This window comes from Octopus sinensis, linkage group LG1 (assembly GCF_006345805.1).
Source record: "Octopus sinensis linkage group LG1, ASM634580v1, whole genome shotgun sequence".
NCBI lineage: Eukaryota > Metazoa > Mollusca > Cephalopoda > Octopoda > Octopodidae > Octopus > Octopus sinensis.
In genome coordinates this window covers 193,065,968-193,089,057 of record NC_042997.1, presented here as the reverse complement: position 1 = coordinate 193,089,057, position 23,090 = coordinate 193,065,968, and the positions used below count along the sequence as shown (strand labels likewise).

The window sequence follows — 23,090 nt, the reverse complement described above, 5'->3', positions numbered from 1 at the left end:
CATCATCATCATCATCATCATCATCATTTAACGTCCGTTTTCCATGCTAGCATGAGTTGGACAGTTCGACCGGGGTCTGGGAAGCCATGAAGGCTGCACCAGGCTCATGTCTGATCTGGGAGTGTTTCTACAGCTGGATGCCCTTCCTAACGCCAACCACTCCGTGAGTGTAGTGGGTGTTTTTTACGTGCCACCGGCACAGATGCCAGGGCAGGCTGGCAAACGGCAACAATAAGTTGGTACCTTTACGACACGGACGCCAGTCAGGCAGCGCTGGCATCTGCCACATTCAGATGGTGTTTTTTACGTGTCACCGGCACGGGTGTCTTAACTACAATTTCCATTTGATTTTTATTTTGATGTTGACGTACTTGACTCAGTAGGTCTCCTCAAGAACAGCGGGTCACTCTATGATCCAAGATTAGCACAGCAGGCCGTCCTGCGAGCCGCTTAATAAAATTTATCAAGACTATTCCTGACATTCCTGCGTACCCTTTCCTCTTTATGGCTCTTTTACTATTCACTTTTCCATCATTTTGTGCTTCATTCTGTGTACTATGCATGCATTTATGGCTACCATTGTTGTCTTTCCTACTCAACAAAGACAGACAAAGGGATTAAGTCGATTACATCGACCCCAGTGCGTAACTGGTACTTATTTCATTGACCCCGAAAGGATGAAGGTCAACATCGACCTTGTCGGAATTTGAACTCAGAACGTAACAGCAGACAAAATACCTATTTCTATTTCTTTACTACCCACAAGAGGCTAAACCCAGAGGAGACAAACAAGGAAAGACAGACAGATTAAGTCGATTATATCAACCCCATTGTGTAACTGGTACTTATTTAATCGACCCCGAAAGGATGAAGGGCAAAGTCGACCTTGTCAGAATTTGAACTCAGAACGTAACAGCAGACAAAATACCACTAAGCCCAGTGTGCTAACAATTCTGCCAGCTCACCACCCTAAACTTATTGCTGCTTTCTGTCCCCTCTTTTACCCTTTTCTGACCAGTTGTTTGGCACCGGAACATTGTATACAATGAAATTGTATACAATTGTATACAGAACATTGTAATCAAAGCAGTGAGCTGGCAGAATAATTAGCACACTGGGTTAAAAGCTTAGCAGCATTTTGCCTGACTTTTACATTCTGAGTTCAAATTCCACTGAGGTCAGCTTTGCTTTTCATCCTTTTAGGGTCGATAAAATAAGTACCAGTTGAAGAACAGGGTCAATGTAATCGACTGACTTACTTCCCAAAATTGCTGGCTTTGTACCAAAATTTGAAATCATTATTAAATCATTGATCCAAAATATATATTAGAATGCCTTGGTCTTGCAGTTTTTCTTACTACTATCAAATAACAGCTTCAAAGGACAACATCAGTGAAATCATAAGAAGTGTATACAAATAGACAGAACTAAACAAAAAAACAATTACATTATCATTTTCTTTAGATTTATTTAAGAAACAAAGACAGCCGGAGTACTCTTGATCATAGCAAAAGAGAAGATATCTTAGGTCTGTTTGACAAGCATTGCTTGAGACTCATCAATGAAAGTGAAAGCAACGAAAACAAAAAAGACAAAAAACGACGACAACAACTACCCATGCGCTTCATGCTGATTGGCTGCTTCATCTTTCGCTACAGCTGCTTCCGTATCTTTTGCTTCTTCTTGAGAGACACTCTCTCGAACTGTGCTATCAACAAGCTTCCTGCTTTCCTCACAGTAGTGTCTCGGTGCCCAATTATCAATTTCTGGTCGCGCAGATTCTAAAAGTTGAAGTTTAAGAAAAACAAAAAAAAAGGTAAATTAAAATCACAAGATGTATTTACAATAGGGTTTCTTATTGGAAAGAGATCAAGGTTGAGAAAGAAGCAGGATAAATTTGAACACAGCATAGCTAGCTAGAGTGAGTTCCATTTAGAGGCAGCCTTCTCCTCCTTATCCCTCTATACAGGCTTATACAGCAGGCCTGAAAATGATGCCTCCTTAAAAACAGCACTCTAGATAGACCACTCCCATCACACCCCTCCAGCTATGTTACTGATTGGGCCCTTTTTTTCATTTTTTTATCACTAAGAGAAAGAAGGGACTGTGCCAATGACCTTCTTTAAGGCCCCCAAGTAAGGTGGAAGAGAGAGAGCGAAGGAACTTGTTATCTTCAGACTGGAGGCCCAACTTCTACACAACCTTCAGCCACCAAATTTTACTCACAAGCTTTTAGTTGACTCAAGGGTTATAATTGAAGACACCCATGCTAGGTATTGTGTTGTGGGATTGAATCTCAGACTACATTCAAGCTTCCTGTTGTTGGACATTTAGTCAATAACTTGTCTATCGAAAATCAGCAGTATTCATCAATGAGGGATCTACTATATTATCTTGTAGATGGGACACAATAAGAAGATGCCACTCATCTTCCAACCACACCAGCATGAAATGCTCAGTTCAGTTCTACAAGTTAACTAAACACTGGTCTGTTGTATAGTACTGCCACCTCTTATAGTGGTCAGTTAGTTGTACCATTCGGTACTGACTGAGATTTAGTTGGATTGGCTTTTTTGAGGATTAACTGGCACAGTGGGCCACAAAGACACCACAGTACAGTATTGGAGACAAACTACTGACTTCTCATGGTTGATTGTTTTGGATGTTAATAACTCAGACATCCATGTTCTTTCCCAGTATATTAATGGTACTTAGTATTGGTGATATTCTTTTCTACTCTAGGCACAAGGCCTGAAAGTTTTGGGGATGTGGGGGGGGTAGTCGATTAGATCAACCCTAGTACACAACTGGTACTTAATTTATCGACCCCAAAAGGATGAAAGGCAAAGTCAACCTTGGCAGAATTTGAACTCAGAATGTAAAAACAGACAAAATACCACTAAGCATTTCACCCAGCGTGCTAACATTTCTGCCAGCTCACTGCCTTAGAACTAGTAATATTAGTGGAACTGAGAATAATATGAAGTCAATTCTGGAAGGATTTGAAGCAGGTTTCTAAAAGTATTATGTGGGTGTATACTTTACTCTGTATTTCTATTAGTGACATGACAAGCACTTGACTGGAACCCGCAGGAGAAAAGGAAGCGAGGACGCCCGAAGCAGACATGGAAGTGGAGCATTTTGGACGAGATCAGAACCACCGGCCTGACATGGGAAGCAGCCAAGAAACATGCCAATGACCGCAAAAAGTGGAAAACAACTGTTGAGGCCCTAGGCTCTACAAGGGGCAAAAAGGATTAAGAGAGAAGATAAGAGAGATATTTCTATTAATTTTAAAAACAATCAAGAATTTTGTCAAATAATTATATTTTTCATGATTTCTATATTAAGTTGGTAATTTTAACCTAACTTCACAAATGAAAGTTTCTTGCATAAAATTATGACATAAAATATTCTTCCCATATAAGCACGAGAAATGGATGTGGAATAGTGAAGATAAAAATTCTGATCTTTACCTTCGCTTGAAATCCAACCAGGCTGCAAAATAGGGCTTACTTGGGATTCATCACGTCTTAGGAAATTCCACTGAAATAAATGGAAAATATTACATCTCATTAATTAAATATTTTAATCTTGGTGATTGGGTAAATATAGCTTTTAGATCAATTTAGATTAATCTAATTTAAATTAATTACATATTGAAATTACATAATTATGGAATAAATAATGTTCGTTCCTAACGAAACAGCTGTTGAGCAAAAATTAAAGTATAAACTGTATGTGTAATTCATGTGTTTATTTTAGATATGTTGCTTTGTAAGATCATTTTAGGTGGTTATGTACATACATGTAAGTTAGTTCCATCCGGATGTACTGTAATGTAATGATATGTTGGAGTTTAACAACCTTTCATTAATTGAGCTCTTAATATGTGTGGACATATTTTTTCATGTTAATTCAACAGTTCCCTATACTCTTTACTCTTTTTACTTTTTTACTTGTTTCAGTCATTTGACCGCGGCCATGCTGGAGCACAGCCTTTAGTTGAGCAAATCGACCCCAGGACTTGTTCTTTGGAAGCCTAGTACTTATTCTATCAATCTCTTTTGCAGAAGTCAGAAGGTAACAGAGACAGGCTCAACAGTGGATTGGGACCACTGACCAGCCCATAAAATTGTTTGGAGTTTAGTTCAAATTCATATGAGCACTACTACATGTTTTCTATACTGAACACATCTAACTCTCACCTATTATGTATGTGTGTGAGTGTGTGTGAGAGAGAGAGAGGAAAACACACACACACACACACACACACACACACGCATATATATAATTGTGTCAAGGACCTATATCTGGATGTCAGTTTCTCCATTTTCTTCCTTTTCGCATTCATATATATATCCATCCTTCCATCCATCCATCTATATATATATATAGGCACAGGAATGGCTGTGTGGTAAGTAGCTTGCTTACCAAACACATGGTTCTGGGTTCAGTCCCACTGTGTGGCACCTTGGGCAAGTGTCTTCTACTATAGCCTCGGGTCGACCAAAGCTTTGTGAGTGGATTTGGTAGACAGAAACTGAAAGAAACCCATCATATATATGTACACGCAGAAATATATATATGTGTGTTTGTATGCATGTGTGTGTGTGTGTGTCTGTGTGTGTTCGTGTGTCTGTGTTTGTCCCCCCAACATCTCTTGACAACTGATGCTGGTGTGTTTATGTCCCCCGTAACTTAGCAGTTCGGCAAAAGAGACTAATTGAATAAGTACTATGCTTACAAAGAATAAGTCCTGGGGTCAATTTGCTCGACTAAAGGCAGTGCTCCAGCATGGCTGCAGTCGAATGACTAAAACAAGTAAAAGATTAAAAGAGTAGAGTATATATATACTAGCTTAAAAGCTACACTCTGAGTGGACTTTTATGCTAGCTCCCACTGACAGCTAATTGACCCTGCAGCCCAAAACTAAAGAGTACTAAATAGTATGACTAAAATATGTCTATAATGACTACATGCCCTGGTGGTGTTTGAGCTGAGCTTAGGGACAGATGAGAATTAATTCTGCAATCTTATTGTTCCAGTCCCAAGTTGAATTCTAACTGTTGGCCATTTTGTCCCGCAGTTCTTATCTTGACATAAAATTAGTGAAGCAAATGTCATTTATTACTCCCTTGATCTCTGATGTCATCTGACAAATGCCAAACAAGATGGCTTGAATCAGCCAAGCTTTACCTGCTAGAAATAGCAACCCAAATGCTTTTAAATCAAATCCCAATGGTGGATGTTCAAGAACCAAATGAAGGACAGATTTTCAATCCTGGGATCACCCTGATTCCAAAAAGGTATAATATGTCTGCGTACAACAAATTTAGATTGAGATAGAAGGGTCCCAGACAGACAGGTAGAATTTTACTTTTATTGTGTGTGTGTTTGTGTGTGCATTTGTGTGTGTGTGTACATGTGTGTTTGTGTGTGTGTGTGTGTGTGAGTGGCTTAAGATCTTAATGAGTGAAGAATTAAAATGTTTACTTCAACTAGTAGTGTTAAAGCTTCTATAGCAGCATTGACTGTATAGGGCAGAAGCTGTCGTTCCAAGTAAATTTCATATGCTTTAGTGAGCACAATATTAACAATGTCATCTACTATCTCGCTGGCAAATTCTTCGTTTTTGTACCCTTCTTGAAATTCTAACCTGATGAAAAAAAGAAAAAAAGAAAAGGAAAAAACTAGAAAGAAACCACTCAGATGTTTACAAATGATTTGTAAGACATTTTTCTGTGTTTAATAATGATAATAATAATGATGATGATGATGATAATAATAATAACAATAATAATAATTTTTTTTTTTTTATTGCCCACAAGGGTCTAAACATAGAGGGGACAAACAAGGATAGACAAAGGGATTAAGTCAATTACATCGACCCCAGTGTGAAACTGGTACTTTATTCATCGACCTGAAAGGATGAAAGGCAAAGTCGACATCGGTGGAATTTGAACTAAGCATTTCGCCTGGTGCGCTAACGTTTCTGCCAGCTCGCCTATAATAATAATAATAATAATAATAATAATAATAATAATAATAATAATAATAATAATAATAAGTGTTATCATGTACATTGTTTTGTCTTCTGATCTTAACTGATTGGAAGTGTTATCATGTACATTGGGTATACTGGGCTTCGTATATTTTACCCCAGTGTCACTTTGATGGCATGCACTGCTCTCTCACTCAATGATAATAATTAAAATAATAATCTTTTCTACTATAGGCACAAGGCCTGAAATTTGGGGGGAGGGGGCAAGTTGATTAGATTGACCCCAGTACACCACAACTGGTACTTAATTTGTCAACCCTGAAAGGATGAAAGGCAAAGTCAACCTAGGCAGAATTTGAACTCAGAACATAGTGGCAGATGAAATACCAATTTCTTTACTACCCACAAGGGGCTAAACACAGAGGGGACAAACAAGGACAGACGAACGGATTAAGTCAGTTACATTGACCCCCAGTGCATAACTGGTACTTATTTAATTGACTCTAAAAGGATGAAAGGTAAAGTTGACCTTGGTGGAATTTGAACTCAGAATGTAATGACGGGCAAAATATCGGCAACCATTTCGCCGGATGCACTAACAATTCTGCCAGCTCATGCCTGTGTGTAATGATATTAATGATAATAATAATAATAATAATAATAATAATAATAATAATAATAATACACATGCAAAACAATTTGACAATAAAAATGAACGGACTGGTACCCTATGAAAATGATGACCGTCAAAATTAAGGGCCAGACATTGTTCCTCATGTTCCATAAATAAAACCAAAAAGGCATAAATGGACATGTGAGGGATATATTTCAATCCTACACACTTACTTTACAGCAGTGCTCTACCCAAAAAACAAAAACACACAGAAAATTGCACTAGTGGGCACTGCACACATCCTATGTAAAACACTTTCAGTACAGTGAAAATAAGAGCATCACAGCAAACCACAGCACATACCCAAGGCACACAGAGCTGCGCTCGGTAGTGAAGTGAAAGCACGCTATAAAAATAAAACTACTGAATAATAATAATAATAATAATAATAATAATAATAATAATAATAATCTTTTCTACTACAGGCAATAGGCCTGGAAATTTGTGGGTAGAGTACTAGGTAATTTCATCGACTCCAGTACTTGACTGATGCTTATCAACCCCTGAGAGATGAAAGGCAAAGTTTGACCGTAGCAGAATTTGAACTCATCACATAAAGATGGATGAAATGCTGCTAAGCATTTTGCCCAATGTGCTAACAATTCTTATTTCTTTACTGCCTACGGGGGGCGAAACATAGAGGGGACAAACAAGGACAGACAAAGAGATTAAGCCTATTACATCAACCCCAGTGCATAACTGGTACTTATTTAATCGATCCCGAAAGGATGGAAGGCATTTGAACTCAGAACATAAAGACAGACAAAATACTGCTAAGCATTTCGTCTGGCATGCTAACGTTTCTGCCAGCTCGTTGCCATAATGTGCAAACAATTCTGCCTGTTGACTGCCAGAGGTATTGAATTCAAAAAGGTGGCAAAAGATGTTGTTAGAGAGATGATAAAATTATCTTGTGAGATGCTACCAAGCTTTTATGTGTCAGTGCTCAGAGAAGTCAAAGAATTTAGTGTGTTACATTTAGACAAACAAAAAAGTTATAACAATGGTACCTACCATTGCTGCTCTGAGAGTTTTCCGGGAACAATCTCAGGTTGCACAATAACTTGATGTGCAATTTGTGCTTGCTTGCGCTCACCTCTTTGTTTTTGCATGCCTTACTGCAATCAAAAGGAAAACAAAATTCCAAAAGCTGGAATGAAATAACGTTACTAATTATGGGGAAAAGCACATTTGTGTGGATAAGAAGTTTCAGGTTCAATCCCACAGAGGGGACACCTTGCATAAGGGTCTCCCACTATTACTCCATCAGATTGACTAAACGCCTTGGGAGTGGAACTTGGTCAAAAGAAACTGTACAGAAAGTCATTGTGTGTGCATGAGGGGGTGGGGTGCAGAGGTGCATGGCTTAGTGGTTAGGGTGTTGCACTCGTGATTGTAAGATTCTTTTCTACTATAGGCACAAGGCCTGAAATTTTGGGGGAGGGGGCAAGTCGATTAGATCGACCCCAGTGCACAACTGGTACTTAATCTATCGACCCCGAAAGGATGAAAGGCAAAGTCGACTTCGGCAGAGTTTGAACTCAGAATGTAAAGGCAGACAAAATACTGCTAAGTATTTCACCCGGCGTGCAAACGTTTCTGCCAGCTCCTGGACTGGGTCATGCATTGTGTTCTTAAGCAAAGCACTTATTTCTTATTGATCTACTCCACTTAGCTGACACAAATGTGTAATCCTGGGACAGATTATAGTGGGGGATTATACAAGCTGCAGAATCTGGGAAACTGGCCTCTCTATGGCTTGGGAAAGACTTTTGATCCTTTTGATATCATCATCATCATCATCATCATATATATATATATATATATATTGGCCTGCTCGCTTAGCCAGCGGGGTGGCGTCATTTGAAGGCTAAAACAATGCGAATGCATTGTGACCAGCGATGTGTAACAACATCTGATGGTCTGGTCGGTCACGTGATATATATATATATATATATATATATATATATATATATATAACAAAGTTGAATTGTGGGGTATCGCACGAGTGGAATTATATACGAAAGAAGGTTTGAAAATGCAATTTAAAAGATGTTTATTTACTTAACCAGTTTCACTCTTTGGAAAAAGATTGTCAAAAGTAACATAGAATATTATGAATTCAAAAAAGTTTTTTACATAATTCCCACTCATAATATTCTATGTTACTTTTGACAATCTTTTTCCAAAGAGTGAAACCGGTTAAGTAAATAAACATCTTTTAAATTGCATTTTCAAACCTTCTTTCGTATATATATATATATATATCATCACCATGACCGACCAGGCTATCAGATGTTGCTACACGTTGCTGGTCACAATGCGCTTCACATTGTTTTAGCCTTCAAATGACGCCACCCCGCTGGCTAAGCGAGCAGGCCAACAGAAGAAAGAGTGAGAGAAAGTTGTGGTAAAAGAGTATAGCAGGGATCGCCACCACCCCCTGCCAGAGCCTTGTGGAGCTTTAGGTGTTTTTGCTCAATAAACACTCACAACGCCCGGTCAAGGAATTGAAACCGCAATCCTATGACCACGAGTACGCTGCCCTAACCACCGGGCCATTGCGCCTCCACACACACACACACACACATATATATATACTAGCAGTATCGCCCGGCGTTGCTCGGCGTTGTAAGGGAAATAACTATATAAGCATTTTTAGAGAGTTATAGCCAAAAAATAGCAAAAAATGCATTAAAAATTGAAAAAAAATTAAGGTAAATTTTTTTTTTAAATCGTTGACACATCGTAGATATTTTTAGAGAGTTACTTCCCTTATATAAAAGCGAAAAAAATGCATTAAAATGGAAAAATATGATGGTAAATTTTTTTTTAATCGTAGACTCATCGTAGACGCGCGCTAATACCCAGAAGGGCTCGATATGAATCACGACTATAAGATACCCGCTTTTGGTTAAACTGCACCGCAAAATGTGGGAGTAGTTACGAATCTAAATCGAAGGGGACAGACACACAACTTCACTCTTATATAAAGATGCTTTTTTTTTTTTCAGTCATAGAGTTAGATTTATGAAGGTCTTCAGTAGAAAATCCTTCGAATTCTGACTCGCTGCTTGATATAATGAAATTCGTATCCATTTTTTTGTCAGAATTACAAATTTTGAAAACATAATAGGAACAAATTTCGGAAAAAAATCTCCCATAATTCACGGAATTAAAATTACACTTCGATTTTTGTACAAAACTGTATTTGAAGTGTTTACGAAGTATAATACGTGTTTTCACGAATGTACTAAAGAGATTTACTCTGATATTCTCATTTAAATATGAATAGGTAAATTCAGGCGGTTTGGTAACGAAAGGGTTTATATAAGTGTCGTCTGTTTATACATAAACACTGTTTCATACTTTCAGTTTAGTCTTGCTCAAATCACTCCGTCGCTAATTTACTCTCTTCCAAGAACATTTTCACTCACTGTTATCTGTTAGCTTCCCATACATTTTACTCATGTATCTATCAGCGTGATAGAGAGAAACAAATATTACATTTATTTTCATTTTATTCGTCGCACACTGTGTGTGTGCGTTTGCGTGTGGTGTAAACCAGACTAAGAAAAGCATTTGACACACACACCAGAATGTGAGTTTTCTGTAAATTTTGCTTAATTGGAGTTTAAATTTTAAAAACTGGACCTGGCATGACGCGATGCATTGTACTCTCAAAAATGCTAGGTAAATTGTAATTGAAGAAATCCTATATTGTAGATTTGTATAACTCCCAAAGGGAGGCAGATAAAATCTGCCTTTTATAATAAGAGATATATATATATATACTAGCAGTATTGCCCGGCGTTGCTCGGGTTTGTAAGGGAAATAATTATATAAGCATTTTTAGAGATGTAAAGTATAATAGCCATCTCAATATGGCTAACCACAAAGGGGGAGGGGTGTTACTGTAGCTTTTTACGTTCTGAGATTTAATAATAAATTTTAGAGAGTTACTTCCCTTATATATGTCAAAAATGGATTAAAAATGGGAAAAATTGATGGTAAATTTGTTTTTAAATCGTAGACTCATCGTAGACGCGCGCTAATACCCAGACGGTCTCGATATGAATCACGACTATAAGATACCCGGTTTTGGTTAAACTGCACCGCAAAATGTGGGAGTAGTTAGGAATCTAAATCGTAGGAGACAGACACACAACCTAACTTTTATATATAAAGATTTCCTCTATTTACATAATATTGAGGTCTCTTTCTTTTGTTATCTTACTGTTTTTACCAATATACATATATATATATATATATATAAATATATATATAGTTACAGAGATGTACTTGCATAGTAAGTGACTTGATCTGAGATCGTGTGCTGGAACGAAAATTTGTCAAAATATTTTCGTCGCTTTGAGACCGCGACCTGTTAGCACGATATTTTTGTCAGTGAACAGGTCGCGGTCTCAAAGCGACGAAAATATTTTGGCAAATTAAATTTAAATGTTGAAGTGAATGTAACGGTTTTTGTGTGTTTCTTAAATGGCTTACAAACACCTTCCACGCTGCAATATATATATACACACATATATATATGTATGTATGTATCTATGTATGTGTGTATATGTGTATGCATGTATGTGTGTGTGTGCGTGTCTGTGCTTGTGATTGTCCTCCACCACTGCTTGACAACGAATGTTGGTTTGTTTACATCCCTGTCACCTAGTGGTTTGACAAAGGAAACAGATAGAATAAGTACAATGCTTACAAAAATAAAACTGGAGTTGATTCATTAAACTACAATTCTTCAAGGCATTGCCCCAGCATGGCCACAGAGAAATGGCTGGAAAAAGCAGAAGAATAAAAGAATTGAGGGGGACCTCTACATGGTAGCTAGACCTGGTAGAAATAGCAGCAAAATTTCCCCCAAATCACACCTTACTGTCTTATCTCTTATTATAAAAGGCAGATTTTATCTGCCTCCCTTTGGGAGTTATACAAATCTACAATATAGGATTTCTTCAATTACAATTTACCTAGCAATTTTAAGAGTACAATGCATCGCGTCATGCCAGCTCCAGTTTTTAAAATTTAAACTCCAATTAAGCAAAATTTACAGAAAACTCACATTCTGGTGTGTGTGTCAAATGCTTTTCTTAGTCTTGTTTACAGCACACGCAAACGCACACACACACACTGTGTAACGAATAAAATGAAACTAGATGTAATATTTGTTACTGTCCATGAACGCTGATAGATACATGAGTAAAATGTATGGGAAGCTAACAAATAAGAGTGAGTGAAAATGTTCTTGGAAGAGAGTAAATTTGAAGCTTGAGAACAATCAGATACATTTGCAACACATCTGTTGAAAATATTATTATTCACACACATACATATACATATATACATACAGACAGACAGACAGATAGACACACACACACACACACACACACATGATCCAGCATGGCCACAACCTCAAGGCTGAAACATATAAAAGAATAACAATATAAATGTGTGCATGTGTGTGAGAGAGAGAGTGTGTGTGTATATGTATGTATGTATGTATGTATGTATGTATGTATATATATATAATAATGCGGTTTTTTCAACAGCTTGAACTAAAAGTCAGAGGGGAATGGGATAAACTACTTATATTAACTTGCTATAAAAGCAGGTAGTAATTTTATCTTGTCCTTATTCATAGTGCAAGTTTTGAAGAGTGCATTTCGATTTTAACAGCTATTTTTTTCAAAGCTATGTTGGAAGTAACAAAGGAGCATATTTGGCATATTTTGCTTTATGAGTTCAATAAAGACAACAACGCAACGGAAAGTACAAGAAATATTAATGCAGTATATGGGGATTGGACAATAAGCGTAAGGCAGTGTCAATGGTGGTTCCAGAAATTCCGAGCCATAAACTACAGCCTAGAAGACGAGCCTCATCCTGAAAGATCTGTAGAACTCGACAAGGACATCCTGAAAACCCTGGTGGAACAAAATCTCATCGTAACTGTTGAGGAACTAGCAGAGAAGCTTGGATTTGGTCATTCAACCATTCATTGAGACCTGTGTGCTATCGGAAAAGTCAGCAAATTGGGTCAATGGGTTCCTCACGAACTTTCCGAGTCTAATTGCATGCAGAGAGTGAATGTATGCTTTTCTTTGCTGTCACATCTCACCACTACTGCGCTATGTATATCTATATATAAAACTGTAGTTGTGTGAGTGTCTGTCCCCTTCGATTTAGATTCCTAACTACTCCCACATTTTGCGGTGCAGTTTAACCAAATTCGGGTAGCTTATAGTCGTGATTCATATCGAGCCCGTCTGAGTATTAGCGCGCGTCTACGATGAGTCTACGATTTAAAAAATAATTTAACATCATTTTTTATTCCATTTTAATGCATAATTTTCGTGTGTCGATGGCGGTGGAGTTGGCGTCCACGCTCACACCTGCACCTGTGGGGAAGGGAGTGTAAGGAAATCAACGTCGTAATGCGTTGTCAAGGAGACCAGCGTTCTTTTAGAACAACGACTTCATGGCTTGAAGACACCAAAACAGAAATGGCTAAGAAAGCGTCTACATGAGTCTACGATTTAAAAAAAAATTTACCATCGTTTTTTTTTCCATTTTAATGCATTTTTTCGCTATTATATAAGGGAAGTAACTCTCTAAAAATGTCTACGATGAGTCAACGATTTAAAAAAAAATTTACCATCATATTTTTTCCATTTTTAATGCATTTTTTGCTATTTTTTGGCTATAACTCTCTAAAAATGCTTATATAGTTATTTCCCTTACAAACCCGAGCAACGCCGGGCGATACTGCTAGTCTATGTATATATGTATGTATGAGCCTATGAGGGAGACCCCTACATGGCAGCTAGACATGGTAGAAATAGCAGCCAAATCTCCCTCAAATCACACCTTACTGTCTTATCTTTCTGCTACTTGGATATAGGTGTTATATTCGTCTAAAAAAACTTTCCTGTCACACACTCACGCACACGCACACACACACACACACACACGCACCGTCACACACACACACACGCGCACACACACACACACACACTCACACACGTTAGCTTACAATTTTATTTATATATTTGCGTGTGTATGTGTGGAAAGAAGAAGTGGGAGGCAGAGTGAAAGAATCACTCACTACAGTAAGTGAATTAGTTTCATTTTATTCGTTGCCCACTGTGTGTGTGCGTTTGCGTGTGGTGTAAACCAGACTAAGAAAAGCATTTGACACACACACCAGAATGTGAGTTTTCTGTAAATTTTGCTTAATTGGAGTTTAAATTTTAAAAACTGGACCTGGCATGACGCGATGCATTGTACTCTCAAAACTGCTAGGTAAATTGTAATTGAAGAAATCCTATATTGTAGATTTGTATAACTCCCAAAGGGAGGCAGATAAAATCTGCCTTTTATAATAAGAGATATATATCATCATCATTGTTTAACATCTGCTTTCCATGCTAGCATGGGTTGGACGGTTTGACTGAAGAACCAGAAGCTGCACCAGGCTCACTCTGGTCTGGCAAAGTTTCTACAGCTGAATGCCCTTCCTAATGCCAAACACTCCGAGAGTGTAGTGAATGCTTTTATGTTCCACCGGCACGAGGGCTAGTCAGGCGGTTCTGGCAACGGCCACGCTCAAAAGGTGTTTTTATGTGCTACCTGCACAGGAGCCAGTCTGGTGGCACTAGCAACGATTACACTCAAATGGTGCTTTTCATGTGTCACCGGCACTGGAGCCAACCCATGGCCCTAGCAACAATCACGCTCAGATGTGATTTTAATGTTCCACTGGCACGAATGTCAATCAGGTGGTACTGTCATTGGCCACAACAGCAATTTTGATTTGTTTACACTTGCCTCAATAGGTCTTTGCAAGCAAAGTTCATTGTCCAATGAATGAGGGGTACTCATAAGTGGGCCGGTTACACCCCACATTTGGATGTGCTTTTAACGTTCTACTGGCAGGAGTGCCAATCAGGCGGTACTGTTATCAGCCATGTCAGTAATTTTGATTTGATTTTGATTTCACTTGCCTCAATAGGTCTTCACAAGCAAGGTTTATTGTCCAATGAATGAGGGGTATTCATAAATGGGCTGGTTACACCCACTGGCATAGGCCATGGGCTATGGTCTCACTTGGCTTGTCGGGTCTTCTCAAGCACAACATATCTCCAAAGGTCCCGGTCACAAGTCATTGCATCAGTAAGGTTCAATGTTCGAAGGGCGTGCTTCACCACTTCATCCCAGGTTTTCCAGGGTCTACCTCTTCCACAGGTTCCCTCAACTGCTAGGGTGTGACACTTTTTCACACAGCTTTCCCCATTCATTCACAACACATGACCATACCAGTGCAGTCGTATCTCTCACACACCACATCTGATGCTTCTTATACATATATATATGTGTTACATAGCTTAGTGGTTAGAGTGTCATACTCACAATCATGAGATAGTGAGTTTGATTCATGGACCAAACTGTGTGATGAGTTCTTGAGCAAGACACTTCATTTCATATTGCTCCAGTTCACTCAGCTGTAGAAATGAGTTGTGACGTCACTGGTGCTAAGCTGTATCAGGCTTTGCCTTTCCCTTGGATAACATCAGTAGTGTGGAGAGGGGAGACTGGTATGCACAAGTGACTGCTGGTCTTCCATAAACAACTTTGCCTGAACTTGTTCCTCAAAGGGTAATTTTCTAGGTGCAATCCCAAAGTAATTCGTGACAAAAGGGAGTTTTTAATCATTACCCTATATATCTCTTATTATAAAAGGCAGATTTTATCTGCCTCCCTTTGGGAGTTATACAAATCTACAATATAGGATTTCTTCAATTACAATTTACCTAGCAATTTTAAGAGTACAAGGCATCGCGTCATGCCAGGTCCAGTTTTTAAAATTTAAACTCCAATTAAGCAAAATTTACAGAAAACTCACATTCTGGTGTGTGTGTCAAATGCTTTTCTTAGTCTGGTTTACAGCACACGCAAACGCACACACACACACTGTGTAACGAATAAAATGAAACTAGATGTAATATTTGTTACTGTCCATGAACGCTGATAGATACATGAGTAAAATGTATGGGAAGCTAACAAATAAGAGTGAGTGAAAATGTTCTTGGAAGAGAGTAAATTTGAAGCTTGAGAACAATCAGATACATTTGCAACACATCTGTTGAAAATATTATTATTCACACACATACATATACATATATACATACAGACAGACAGACAGATAGACACACACACACACACACACACACATGATCCAGCATGGCCACAACCTCAAGGCTGAAACATATAAAAGAATAACAATATAAATGTGTGCATGTGTGTGAGAGAGAGAGTGTGTGTGTATATGTATGTATGTATGTATGTATGTATGTATATATATATAATAATGCGGTTTTTTCAACAGCTTGAACTAAAAGTCAGAGGGGAATGGGATAAACTACTTATATTAACTTGCTATAAAAGCAGGTAGTAATTTTATCTTGTCCTTATTCATAGTGCAAGTTTTGAAGAGTGCATTTCGATTTTAACAGCTATTTTTTTCAAAGCTATGTTGGAAGTAACAAAGGAGCATATTTGGCATATTTTGCTTTATGAGTTCAATAAAGACAACAACGCAACGGAAAGTACAAGAAATATTAATGCAGTATATGGGGATTGGACAATAAGCGTAAGGCAGTGTCAATGGTGGTTCCAGAAATTCCGAGCCATAAACTACAGCCTAGAAGACGAGCCTCATCCTGAAAGATCTGTAGAACTCGACAAGGACATCCTGAAAACCCTGGTGGAACAAAATCTCATCGTAACTGTTGAGGAACTAGCAGAGAAGCTTGGATTTGGTCATTCAACCATTCATTGAGACCTGTGTGCTATCGGAAAAGTCAGCAAATTGGGTCAATGGGTTCCTCACGAACTTTCCGAGTCTAATTGCATGCAGAGAGTGAATGTATGCTTTTCTTTGCTGTCACATCTCACCACTACTGCGCTATGTATATCTATATATATAAAACTGTAGTTGTGTGAGTGTCTGTCCCCTTCGATTTAGATTCCTAACTACTCCCACATTTTGCGGTGCAGTTTAACCAAATTCGGGTAGCTTATAGTCGTGATTCATATCGAGCCCGTCTGAGTATTAGCGCGCGTCTACGATGAGTCTACGATTTAAAAAATAATTTAACATCATTTTTTATTCCATTTTAATGCATAATTTTTCGTGTGTCGATGGCGGTGGAGTTGGCGTCCACGCTCACACCTGCACCTGTGGGGAAGGGAGTGTAAGGAAATCAACGTCGTAATGCGTTGTCAAGGAGACCAGCGTTCTTTTAGAACAACGACTTCATGGCTTGAAGACACCAAAACAGAAATGGCTAAGAAAGCGTCTACATGAGTCTACGATTTAAAAAAAATTTACCATCGTTTTTTTTCCATTTTAATGCATTTTTTCGCTATTATATAAGGGAAGTAACTCTCTAAAAATGTCTACGATGAGTCAACGATTTAAAAAAAATTTACCATCATATTTTTTCCATTTTTAATGCATTTTTTGCTATTTTTTGGCTATAACTCTCTAAAAATGCTTATATAGTTATTTCCCTTACAAACCCGAGCAACGCCGGGCGATACTGCTAGTATATATATATATACACACACACACACACATATATATATGTGTGTGTGTGTATGTGAAATATTCAAGCGAGGTCGTCGACAGTGCCGCTGGACTGGCTCCTGTGCAGGTGGCATGTAAAAAGCACCATTTGGGCGTGGTCGTTGCCAGTACCACCAAACTGGCCCTTGTGCCAGTGACACATAAAAGCACCCACTACACTTTCGGAGTAGTTGGCATTAAGAAGGGCATCCAACTGTAGAAACTCTGCCAGATCAGATTGGAGTCTGGTTCGCCAGACCTCAGTCAAATCGTCCAACCCATGCTAGCATGGAAAGTGGACATTAAATGATGATGATGATGATGATGATGTATATATATATATAAAATTAAATAAGGGTAGAAATTGATATTAATCAATTAAAACCAGTGGCTTAGCACATTTTAAAAAATCTGAAGATTTAAAATTTAGAGGACTAACCACTAAAAGTGGACAGCCTATATGCTAAACATAGGCTGTCCACTTTTAGTGGTCAGTCCTCTAAATTTTGTATATATATATATATAACACACACATACATGCACAAAATGAACCTGACGAGATATGTTCATTCAATGAGCTTACCAAACTTTAAGTTGCATAGAACCAAATGAAACTGATATTAAGTAATTTTTGTATCTAACAAATATGTTGAGAGCCACATTCTTTTGTTTGTCTTCTACAGATATATGGTTGTAAATAAAAAAAATAAACATTAACACCACAAGGTATCTACACAAATTTGTATTTTCTATGTGTGTGTGTATATATATATATATATACATACATACTTTGGTAGGTAGATAGATAGATAGATATGTTTCTTTATTAGCCACATGAGGCTGAACACAGAGGGGACAAAATACAATGTAGACCCTTTCTTTTGGGGGAAAAAAAAAGAAAAAAAGAAAAAAGGGGGGATAAAATTTCGATGAAAAGGGATCGTGGAAAAAAACAACAAAACAGCGATCAATAGGGATCGTGTGTCACAGAAATGTCATAAATGTAAAAGGAAAAATAGATTAGGTTTTTCCATGGAAAGAAAAGCCTACAGAAAAGACCACAGTAACCTAGGACAATAATAATGTCATTCAAAAAAACACATTACAGTAAGTGACTCTCTTGTTTTCCTTTCTTTTTCTGGTTCATAGGATTATGCTCAAGGTGGCTCCGTCATTCACACGTGCCATCCTTGCTACATTCACCTATCTTTTTTTTTTTGAAGCATTCACTAGACAAAACTTCCCTCTCTTCTCTCACCCTCTTCAAGTGATGTTTGAAAAAGTTGATGAGAGATTGACCAGAGAGGCAAGTGTTTGTCTCTAGACCTTTCAGACGCGTCCACAATACATATTCTTTTGCCATAGCCATAATACAATGAAAATGGCTCTTCCTTCCCATTTGAAGGAAGGAGGCATGACAATATTGATGATAGACTTGGTTGATAAACTGACTCGTCCCACACGCAATAGCAGTCATTCAACGTAGGCCCACAGGTCGGAAATGGTTGGATACTGCACGAATGCATGCAGAATGGTTTCGTCGCTCTGACCGCATCTTCGGCAGGACGGCCTGGCGTTTATGAGCCATGCCTGTTGAGCTTATCCTGAATGGTTAGTACTTCTCGATAGCACTGCCAAGCCAGGGATCTCTGGAAGTTGTCTATAAGTCCTGGCCTGAAAGTTGTCTTGAACAGGTGGGTCAGGTTCATTGTCGTACCTACCCTCCACTAATCCCCTATAGAATGCTTTCATGGTGATGCTGTCACTAAAGGTCGACCCAGGACTGCATAGTTGCTCGAGAGCAACATGACACTTGCGGTGCCATTCACCCTTCCTCAGCCTCTTTTTGATCCATGACTGCAGTTCGGCCATGATGACGAGCTGCAGGAAAGCGCACCTCACAAATGGTGACCACACCTGTTCACTGTCGTCGACGTAGAGCTGGAGATGTCGCAGAGAGCAGTACAAAGGTTGTAATATATATGGTGAGGTGTTGCCAAGAAGGCACAAGTAAGAACTGGAGATTGCAGCAACTGTTGAAAATCTAGGTAGAAAAACGGGGGTGGGGGATGTGGAACGCAGCGATACAGTGACCAGGGCAGTGAGGGCGGGAAAGAGGATTGGAAGACAATCATAGTTTATGAAGAGGAAATGTTGTTTGGTTTCTTGGGGTAGATTATGTGAAAAGTTTGTTGTTACATGTGGGTTGGACACAACTCTTCTAACATTCAGTTTCACTGATGTGGGCAGGTCTTCTCTAGAACCTCATATCGCCAAACATCTTGGTCCATTGTCATTTCCTCCATGAACCTCAACATCTTAAGATCAGTCCTCACCATTTCATCCCATGTCTTCCTGGGTCTCCCTCTTCCACAGGTACCATCCACTTTCAGTGACAGGCACTTCTGTATACAGCTGTCTTCACTCACGCATCACATGCAATCTCCTCTCCCGCATGCCACATTTAATCCCTCTTATGTCCAGCTTTTCTCTCAACACAGTTGTGCTTTGTTGGTCATTCATACTGATGTTGCAAATCCAATGGAGCATACTACCTTCATTCCTCTCCAATCTATGCATGTCCTCTGCAGTCAGAGCCCATTTCTCACTACCAGGGCGAATCTACCAGGCCGTCGTTCATATTATCCTCCTCTATGGTTGAGAAACATGGCCTATGAGGGTACTCGATCAGCGAAGGCTGGAGGTGTTTGACAATGACTGTCACCACCGCATTCTTCGCTGCCAATGCATTGATTGGGTTTCTACAGCCGGTCTTTGTCATCACCTGAATCTCCAGCCCCTCCCTTCAGTGCTTCTACAATGGCACTTAAGGTGGTTCGGTCATGCGGCCCGGTGTCCTGAGGGTGAGCTGATTTGCGATGTCCTCCTCCCACCTCCACTTCCCAACTGGCGCAAACGCAAGTGCAGACAGCTGAAAACCTGGGCAATGACAATAAAGGAGGACTTCTCTGAACTCTCAGCTCAGCAGGTGGTCGGTCTGCGCAGATGGAACCGTGAATGGCTTGCTATCTCCAGTGACCTCACACAGGACCAACGAGCATGGACCGCCATGGTTTGTGATGCCGTTAAGAACAGAGAAGAAGTCGGCTCAACCCATCCTGGGTGAATGCCGTCACAAGTACAAGTACCATGTAATATAGCCATTCTCACACAAGCATCATACAATCTACCTTTCACTCTGAAAGAGAGTTCTTTTGTTACCAACAAAGGTAGGAGCTCTCTGAACTTCCTCCATTCTTTTCCTATTCTAGAAACAATACTTTCAGAGCATCCACCATTGTTACTAATTCAGTCACCTAAATAGCAGAAACTATCAACTACCACAAGGGAGCCTCCTGGGTATTTCAGTGAGTTTAAGTCCCTTGTGCTTTTAGTGCTTGGCGGGTGAAATGCATAGCTGTATTTCATCTGTCGTTACATTCCGAGTTCAAATTCCACTGAGGTCGACTTTGCCTTTCATCCTTTCGGGGTCGATAAATTAAGTACCAGTTATGCACTGGGGTCGATATAATTGACTTAATCCCTTTGTCTGTCCTTGTTTGTCCCCTCTGTGTTTAGCTGTTTAGCCCCTTGTGGGTAGTAAAGAAATATATGTATTTTGTGTATGTGTGTGTGTATGAAAGAGAGAGAGAGAGAGGAGAGAGAGAGAGCGAGCACCTCAATCAGTCCTCCACCCTCAAGTCACCCTTCCTTCCACCACTACTACAGTTCTTCCCACTATCCCAATACCATTTTTCTCTCTTGCTGCCCAAAACCATCCCACTCACTTGTTGGCCATTCTTCACCTATTTGTTTTCTACCCACAAGGGGCTAAACACAGAGGGGACAAACAAGGACAGACAAATGGATTAAGTCGATTACATCAACCCCAGTGCGTAACTGGTACTTAATTTATCGACCCCGAAAGTATGAAAGGCAAAGTCAACCTTGGTGGAATTTGAACTCAGAACGTAACGCAGACGAAATACAGCTACGCATTTCGCCCGGTGTGCTAACGTTTCTGCCAACTCGCCACCTTCACTTATTCTTCACCTATTTATATTGTTCTCCCCACCACATGTTACAATGGCCATCATCCTCTTCCCAGACCACCAAATTATCTCTCCTCTGCCCAACTGGTAATGATATCATCATTACTGCCCTGAGGCCAGCATCACTGTAGCCTCCTTAATTCATGTACATTGTACCCCTTAACCCATTCTAACCCAGGTTTTTAATTTTGTGATTTGTTGAAATTTTGAAGATGGTTATATAAATAGGGATAACAAAAATACGTAAGCATCCAGTTAACCTTTATTGCTGTAAATAAACCAAATACAATGGTTAAATAAATACAACAAGCACTATTTTGCATCTTGTTAATCTTTATTTCAGTTGCTCCAGCATGGCCACAGTCAAATGACTGAAACAAGTAAAAGAGTAAATAAACCAAATACAACTTAATATGGGCTAATCCTTCACCGATCTTTACAGATATTGCCTATCTCCCTCTCCCTTTTCCTTATACCCTCTTGATACGCCCCCACTTCCTTTACTACTGCTCCTGCTACATGAGGTGTTACCTGGACACCTCATCACCACTGCCTATCTCCTTGGACATGCTTCTAATTCATTCTCTTGCTTTCTTATTTCTTTATTGCCCACAAGGGGCTAAACATAGAGGGGACAAACAAGGACAGACAAAGGGATTAAGTTGATAATATCAACCCCAGTGCGTAACTAGTACTTATTTAATTGACCCCGAGAGGATGAAAGGCAAAGTCGACCTCGGCGGAATTTGAACTCAGAACGTAACGGCAGATGAAATACCGCTAAGCAATTTGCCCGGCGTGCTAACGTTTCTGCCAGCTCGCCTTCTTCATTCTCTTGCTTTCTACTAAATGTGAGTAGCCACGAAGCTCCTCTACAACAACAAATTTCTCTACCCCCATCCTAACATAATACAGATGCAGCACCTCCTCTTTGTGGGTTTACTCTTTTACTCTTTTGTTTCAGTCATTTGACTGTGGCCATGCTGGAGCACTGCCTTTAGTTGAACAAATTGACTCCAGGACTTATTCTTTGTAAGCCTAGTACTTATTCTATCGGTTTTGCCAAACCGCTAAGTAACGAGGACGTAAACACGCCAGCATCGGTTGTCAAACGATGTCGGGGGGACAAACACAGACACACAAACACACACACATACATATATATATATATATATAATATATATATATATTATATATATATATATATATATATATATATATATTATATATATATATATATAATATATATATATATATATATATATATATATATATATATATATATATATATATATATATATGTATGTATGTATGTATATATATATATATATATATACAATGGGCTTCTTTCAGTTTCCATCTACCAAATCCACTCACAAGGTTTTGGTCAGTCCAAGACTATAGTAGAAGACACGTGCCCAAGGTGCCACCCAGTGGAACTGAACCCAGAACCATGTGATTGGTAAGCAAGCTACTTGTCACACAGCCACTCCTAGTTGACTTGCAAGCTACATGGTCACCTCAAAAGCACTGGTGTTATGTAAAAAGGACCCAGTACACACTGTAAAGTGGTTGGTTTTTAGGCAGGATATCCAGTCACAGAAACCACGCCAAAGCAGACACTGAAGCATGATGCAGTCCTTTGACTCAGTGGATCCATGTCAAAATCCGACCCATATCAGCATGGAGCATGAACATTTTTTAAAGTTT

At 39.1% G+C, this 23,090-nt stretch overlaps 1 protein-coding gene across 3 annotated transcripts in view; it reads right to left on the bottom strand.

Annotated features, from left to right (window-relative positions):
- LOC115208758 (uncharacterized protein C2orf81 homolog) overlaps positions 1–23,090 on the bottom strand; it is a 42,967-nt gene that overhangs the window by 16,749 nt on the left and 3,128 nt on the right. Inside the window, exons 2-5 of one of the 3 annotated variants that reach the window (XM_029787472.2) lie at positions 7,692–7,827; positions 5,497–5,659; positions 3,477–3,546; positions 1,616–1,781 (exon numbers count right to left, since the gene is read on the bottom strand). In XM_029787472.2, the coding sequence (XP_029643332.1) occupies positions 1,616–1,781; positions 3,477–3,546; positions 5,497–5,659; positions 7,692–7,789 (497 nt within the window). In that variant the 5' untranslated portion in view covers positions 7,790–7,827. Of the gene's footprint in view, positions 1–1,615; positions 1,782–3,476; positions 3,547–5,496; positions 5,660–7,691; positions 7,828–23,090 lie in introns of those variants that run through there. The other 2 variants (XM_029780444.2, XM_036508026.1) reach the window with 2 other exon arrangements.